At 56.0% G+C, this 7,318-nt stretch overlaps 1 protein-coding gene across 1 annotated transcript in view; it reads left to right on the top strand.

The window, feature by feature from the left end:
- The first annotated feature begins 4,902 nt into the window (after positions 1 to 4,902).
- BCL6B (BCL6B transcription repressor) overlaps positions 4,903 to 7,318 on the top strand; it is a 7,571-nt gene continuing 5,155 nt past the window's right edge. Inside the window, exons 1-5 of the mRNA XM_006151843.3 lie at positions 4,903 to 4,941; positions 5,480 to 5,670; positions 5,907 to 6,128; positions 6,237 to 6,584; positions 6,824 to 6,948. Of these exons, the coding sequence (XP_006151905.1) occupies positions 5,492 to 5,670; positions 5,907 to 6,128; positions 6,237 to 6,584; positions 6,824 to 6,948 (874 nt within the window). The 5' untranslated portion in view covers positions 4,903 to 4,941; positions 5,480 to 5,491. The remainder of the gene's footprint in view (positions 4,942 to 5,479; positions 5,671 to 5,906; positions 6,129 to 6,236; positions 6,585 to 6,823; positions 6,949 to 7,318) is intronic.

Below are 7,318 nucleotides of genomic sequence, written 5' to 3'. Positions count from 1 at the left end.
GGGCGGGAGCGGGACTGGGGTGGGTTGAGAGAGGAGAGCACAGGGCAGTGCTGTGAGGACCCCACCATCACCACCAAGAGCAGGGACACAGCACAGGCTTAGAAGGCAAACATGGCCCTAAAAGAGGTTGGGGAAAGCCAGGAACCAGGGCAGGAGCTGAGCGGGCAACTGGAAGGAGAGGGACCCAGGGGATGAGCTCACAGTGTAATGAGACTGGAACCATCTTCCCCAGTAGGAATTCGGCTCAGGGGATCCCTAGGGTGGGGTCTGAGGCAGAGGAAATAGGCAATGACTGGGGGGACCAACAGACTCCTCCAGACTGAGCAAGGGCAGAGACCCAAGGTTTCCTGTGTCCGTTCTTCCCCTCCCTGGGTCAGAACCCAGGAGAAAAGCAAGGAGAGACAGAGGGCCAAGGACAGCAGGGTTGGGAGTTGGCAGTCCAGAGGTGGTGGGGCCGGAACACGGTTGGGAGAGGGGGGCCGGAAGTTGCCCTGGGCCCTGGGCCCTGGGCCTGCCACAAGATGGAGGCCAAAGGCAGGAAATGGAGGCCAGGGGGAAAGGGGAGCAGCAGGGCCCAGGAAGAGGGCCGTCTGGACCTGGGGGCCAGGTATTCAACCCACAGTGCTGTTCCCACTCCCCATGGCCCCCCAGAACCCAGGCCCCACCCCCACAACATCCCCCATCAGCCCATCACCAGGCCCAGGCAGGCGGGCCCACCCCAGGGAGCAGACAAACATGCCTCTCCCCACCCCCCACCCTAGGCCTTCCTCAGCCCTTTCCTCGTGTCCAGGACTTGATTTTTAAAAAGCACCCCCAGAAGGCAAAACCCAAGGACCAAAATCTCTTCTGCAAATCAAAATAATACCCTCTGAAACCCAAAAGTTACCCTCTCATATCCCATTCCACTTTTTACCACCCCGTTTCCGACACACCCCCCAAAACTCTTAGCAATCAAAAAGATCTGAACTGGTGTATTTAAGCAGTCTTTTTAGGCCCCCAAGAATGCCAGATCCTCTCCCCCGTGACCCCTCTCTGTCCTATAACGAAGCCTGCCAAGACCTCCTGAAACCTCACTTTGCCCTCCATCGCCCCCAAACTGAACAGCTGCCCCCCAGCTCCCACCCTGGGCAGAGCCTTTGTGGGGGTGAAAGAGAAACACTATCCTCACGGCTGGGGATGCTGGGGGTCTCTCTGGTCTCAGCCTTTGGCTTCTACCTGGGGGGCTGCAGTTTAGGGGTATAAAAGAAAGCCTCTCCAGTCATCACCCCAATTCCAAGGCTGACAAAGCCCAACCCCACCCCAGCACGCACCTCCAAACCTCCCCCCAACCGCCACGTCTCTCCTGAAAACAGGGGACACTTTCCTCCCCACTTACCTCAGCTACTCTCCCCTGAGATCCTGGTCCCCTATTTTGAAAGGAGCAAAATTTGGGGTGCATCCCTCACATTTGGGGTGCAGGAGAAGGGAGCCGCCCCAGTCGCATCGCTGGCCTCCTTCCTCTCGTCTGGCTCAGGGACTGGGGAGTGCCCTAGGGAGGGGGGACCCCACAAGAGAGCTCAGGAGGGGGTTCCTCCACTCCCAGTCAAAACTGGGGACACCCCCCCCAAAACCCGTCCCAGCCCATCCGTCTCCAACTCGGCGGGAGAGGCAGCTGCAATGCCCCAGTCAGATTCCCCCAACACTACATTCCTCACCCCATCTAGAGGGGTCCCAGGGCCCCCAAAAAATCCCAAAAAAATCTAGGATGTTGGGAGGACAGTCCTGGACTAGCTCCCCAAATTTGGGGTCCTCAGATACCCCCGTTTTTCCAGGAAAATTCCGTCTTTCGCGTGCCTCCCGCCAGCCCTGCTCTGTCCCGATGCCAATTTTGGAAGTCACTCCCTCCTTCCTCCTCCCCGTCTCTCCAGACCCCCCCGCTCGGGGGCTGGGGTCCAGGACACCTGGCTTCCAGACTGGGGGGGGGCACTCCTCAGAGGGCTAGGGGCCAGGAGGTCAAGCTCATTGCCCCTGTCTCAAGGAAGCAGGAAAGCCCGATCTTCCCCTCCCCTCCCCCCTGGCTGGTCTCGGTGGTGGCTTAGGAAAGCCTGGAGGATTGGAATCTGCCATTGCTGTTGCACAGGCAGTTTTTTTCCTTGGGTTGGGGGGGTGGGCGGTGGGAGGGAGAGAGGAGGAGAGCCGAAGAGAGCAGGGACCTAGGCGTGAAGAGCTGGCCTGGCTTACCCTCTAGCCCCTGCTGCTGTTGGGAACCCCTCCCCCCTCGTCTCACTCACACTCCCAGTCCTGTCTGCTTTCTGTTTGGGGCTCTTGTCTTAGAAAATCAGGGTACAGGAATCACCTTATGCCCCACCACCACCCCTTCTTGCCACAGTTCCAGCAACACTGCCCTGGTCAGAGGTGTCCACTTTACCAAGAGACACCCCATTTTCCTCCACCTTTCCATAAACAGAGGTGTGTTCCCTGAAGAAATCGGGGTTCAGAATCTGAAGCCTCCTTTCTCCCTCAGACCTCTCCAAGACACATAGTGAGAAGAGGTGACACTACCCTCTTTCCAAATTTCTCCCTTCAAGTCCTGGGATTACTTGGGGTCCACTAAAGAAAAATTTCTAGAATTTGGGGTGAGAGGAAGATATAAGCAAAGGGCATCCCAACCCAAAATCCTACTCCAAATGAAGTGAACCCCCAAACTGATTTCATCTTATGATTCATTCTTCAAATGTACCCAAGAAGTGACAAAGCACCCCAAATAAGGACACCCCAAAACTTTAGTCTCTTATCCTGGGGGCCCTCACCGTGTTTCTCCCTCTGGAAAAAGCTTTGTGACTATCATGCATACACAGGACTAGCCCCTCCTCAAAGCAAGTTGCAAATAAAAAATGTTTTAAAAGATGCAAGTATAAAATTGTGCTCCCCCTTTTGGGGCCCCCCATCACAGAAAGCCTCACTCCCAGCTTATTACACTCCATCATAAATTAGTTTTATACAAAACCTCCAATTTGAATCTCATGTCCCCAACAATCTAATATGAGCCTTGAAACTTACATGACACCCCAAAACAGACTGCACCCCAAAATCGGCTGAGTACTCTGGCTCTCCTGATAGTCCAAGATGACAGAGACGGCACCTCATGACTGACCAGATAACACTCCATCCTGATACCAAAGGGAGCTTCTAGTCTTATTTCCACCTTCACAGTGGGCAAAGACCAACGTAACCCACCCATGCAAAAGCCACCTCACCATCTTGAATCCATAGTGGCCCCCAAAACCCAGTCTTTCAGATGTTCTCTTAGGCACCCAAGTAAAGATACACTTGAATCTGGGAGGTGGGCCGCAGGCCTGCACGTTCAACTCCATGGACAATGGGCAGTCATTCCCCCACAAATGGTACACTCTCCTGAGACCCAATACCAGGAGATTCTGCTTAGCAGCTGGACTCGCTTTGAACCCCCTTCTCTAAAGAAACCTTGCCCATGAAGACCTCACATAAAATACGAGGGCGTGCTCCATGCCAGTCTCTCAGATCAGAGCCTTTAAATGAAGCTTGTTAGACCACTCTTGTCTTCTCTTCCTCCTCCCTGTTCTCCCTTTTCTCTATTTACTCCACCCAACTTTTCTTAGTATTACTGTTCACTGAAAATTCACCTCTAAAGGCACCTAGATAATAATGTCTTGCTTAATTTATATTAAAAAGGAAAGACAGAAAGAAAATGGGGGTGGAGGGAAAGCCCTGTGCTGTCAGGCTCAGCGCCCCCCACCCACCTCTATTCCTCACACCAGAGGGTTTCTAACCTCAGGTAGGCACTCCAGCCCCAGGAAGGTCCCCTAACTTTAACTCTCTCCGCCCAACTCCAGTCCCCTCTTACGAGAGAGGGGTGCAAAAGAAACCAGAGCAAAGGGAAGGAGGTCGAGGGTTTTGGTCGCCTAGACCTCATCGATCCTGCTCCCCATTCTGACTACACCCCCAGCGGTGGAGAGGACCCGGCGAGGCGAGGTAGTGCTCGTCCGCCCCCTCGTGGAAGGAGCCCAACATTGCCGAGCTTTGCCTGCTTGCCGCGCTGGACGCCGGCGTACCGCCAGCCTCAGAGCGTAACCGACGGGCGGGTGCCCGAGGCCCTAGTGAGCTGGGACTGGGGAGAGCGAGCGGGCTTTGGGCGGGAGTCCGTCTCTCTGGATCCCTAAAACAATTCAGAAGAGTCGAGAGCTAAGGCTGGACGCCTAGGTCTCCCGGGCATCTCTCGGACCCCACCCGGGGCTTTCCCCACCTCCTCGAGGGGAAGCAGCTGGCGAAGCCGTCCGGTCGCAGGACAATGGAAGGAAACGAACTAGAAATCATATCCGCCCTCTCCCTACTCCGCCCGGTCAAAGCCCCCTTTGGGAAGGCCCCGCTAGAAAAGCCTGTCATTCACACTGCATATATCCTCCAGTTATGTGAGACCCCACGAGAGCCTATGATCTCCCCAAACCTAGGACTCTTCGGGCTCCCCGTTTTCTCCCCTAACACAGTTCCCTGGGAGAGGGAGTTCGGCTGCGTTCACTTTCTCCTGCGACAGGCTCCTGGCACTCCCTTCCTAAAGCCAACAACACACCAATTCTCCCTGTCCCAGGCCCTCCGATGTTTCAGGTCCCTATAGTTCCAACGTCGAGGAAATCCCTAACTTCCTCCCCAATTCCAATATCTCCATCCTCTGTTCTGCTCTCAGTTGCCCCAAACCCTCAATGTTACGACCATCCTGCGTTTCTGAGGTCCCGCCCTCCAGCCGGAGACCCCGCCCCAGGCTCGCCATCTGGAAAGCGAAGGAGGAAGGAAGGATACAGACCCAGGCGTTTACCCACCTCCACCCCCGCCCCCGACATCCCGGCCACATAAAGGGACCGAGGCCGAGAGGGGAGAGAGACCCCGCCCCCCCTAGAGAAGAGAAGCTGCAGCCCCTGCAGGACGGGGGTAAGAACGAGAATCTGAGCGAGCCAGGTTCTTGGGTACCCGAAGAGGGTTGGGACTTCTTGATGGTGGGAAGACTTGAATCCTAGAACTTAGACAAAACTAGGAGTCGGGGACTAGATAGGAGTAGCAGAATTCTGTGGGTCAGAAAAAGGAGCTTCGTCCGGGATTTGGAGGGGTGTAGACCGCAAATCGTCTGGGTTCTCTAGGCAGGGTCGGACACCTGAGACACAGGCGCGCTGCGAGGCGGAGGGGAGTGGGGCTGGAGGGGCACCAGGAATCGAACTGAGTCCGCTGCGCCCCGGATTCCCCACGCTCGCCATCCACGCAGCAGTGTGGGAACTGTCAACGCGCCCCCATGGCTTTGGGTTCTAGAATAGGGAAGAGACCGACGGTGTGGGTGAGGGCAGAATCAACACGATGAGGCTGCGAGTGTCAGAGCCGGAGGCTGGAGGCCCTTGCACCTTGGCAGGTAAAGGCAGAGAAGGGAAAGCGTCTTAGCACTGGCTGGATCCCTGAACCCCTTCCATGGCACCCGCAGGCCTGCATCGCTATGGGTTCTACCGCTGCCCCAGAGGGAGCGCTGGGCTATGTCCGCGAGTTTACTCGCCACTCCTCCGACGTGCTCGGCAATCTGAATGAGCTGCGCCTGCGCGGGATCCTCACTGACGTCACGCTGCTGGTTGGCGGGCAACCCCTTCGGGCACACAAGGCTGTGCTTATCGCCTGCAGGTTCGAGGGGTGGGGTTCGCGGGGTAGAGGCGGGACCAAATAGGAAAGGGGCGGAGCCATAAGGCTATTGATAAGGAATCGGAAGCCAAACCTTCCAGAAGCTTAAAGCAAGCATCCCTGAATTGGGGGAGGGACGATAGCAGGAAGGCGGGCTTCCTATGGGCGGGGCTTTCTCAAGTTTCCTCAGTCTCCCCTGGAACGCCAGCCCCTAACGTGACCTATCTCCCTCCCTTCAGTGGCTTCTTCTACTCAATTTTCCGGGGCCGTGCGGGAATAGGGGTAGATGTGCTCTCCTTGCCTGGCGGCCCGGAAGCCAGAGGCTTCGCTCCTCTTCTTGACTTCATGTATACTTCACGCCTGCGCCTTTCTCCGGCCACTGCACCAGCTGTCCTTGCGGCTGCCACCTACTTGCAGATGGAACACGTGGTCCAAGCATGCCACCGCTTCATCCAGGCCAGGTGAGGGAGCCCCAACTTGGTGTTCTCCGTGGGTAAAGCGGTGCCCCAGATGTCAAGGGCAAAGGCTCAGGAAATAGCACTAATAAATGTCCATTACTCCTTATCCAGCTATGAACCTCTTGGCATCTCTCTGCGGCCTCTGGAGGCAGAACCACCCACACCCCCAACGGCCCCTCCACCAGGCAGTCCCAGGCGCTCTGAAGGGCACCCAGACCCACCTACTGAGTCTCGAAGCTGCAGTCAAGGCTCCCCAAGTCCTGCCAGCCCAGACCCCAAAGCCTGCAACTGGAAAAAGTACAAGTTTATCGTGCTAAACTCTCAGACCTCCCAAGCAGGGAGCCTGGTGGTGGATAGGAGTTCTGGTCAGCCTTGCCCCCAAGCCAGGCTGCCCAGTGGAGATGAAGCCTCCAGTAGCAGCAGCAGTGAAGAAGGACCCATTCCTGGTCCTCAGAGTAGGTAAAGAATCTGAAACCCCAAGAATTGGTAGGAGCCTTAGCTAGGAGGTAGAGGCACTGGGGCCTGGGAGATGGGGGCAGAGGGCAGTCAGAGACACTAGTCCACTTTAATAGGCTTTAGCATCACCGTGGATGTGGCTTACCCCCAGAGGATAGGCCTCCGGCTCTAAGTTCTCCAAAAGAGGAACACCCCTTCCCCCCAATATAATCTCTCCTAACTCTTCTCTGGGCCTTGCTTAGGTTCTCTCCAGCAGCTACCACTGCACAGTTCAATTGTGGGGCTCCAGCCAATACCTCCCACCTCCTCACATCTCATGCTCAAGAGACCACTGGGACACCCTCTGAGCAGGCTCGTCCACTACCAGGTAAGAGTCCCTCTTTCGGAGCTTTTCTCTGGTGGCTACTTCGAGCCAGTTCTTGGCACAGGTCCTCAAGAAAGGCCTATTCCAACTATTTCTTTTTTTTTTTTAACTTTTTTTTTTTTTGAGAGGTTTCTGCTATAGGGCACGTGCGTTCACCAGAAAGACAGAGAGACACAGAGAGACAGAAAGTGAGAAATCACCCCCCAAGGGGGATGGCCATGCCTCAATCCCTTCTCCTCCATTCTCCTCTTGGGATCTTGGGCATGCACGCACATGCACCCAGCATGAGTTTAAGCCACCGGGTCTGGGACTTGAACCATGGTCGGCTACATGGCGTTCAGCGACAAAGCCATTACGCTAACTGCTGGTCCTG

Source organism: Tupaia chinensis, unplaced genomic scaffold, assembly GCF_000334495.1.
Source record: "Tupaia chinensis unplaced genomic scaffold, TupChi_1.0 Scaffold000330_1, whole genome shotgun sequence".
Lineage (NCBI taxonomy): Eukaryota > Metazoa > Chordata > Mammalia > Scandentia > Tupaiidae > Tupaia > Tupaia belangeri.
The sequence above is the reverse complement of the archived record's forward strand: the minus strand, read 5'-3'. Positions and strand labels throughout refer to the sequence as shown.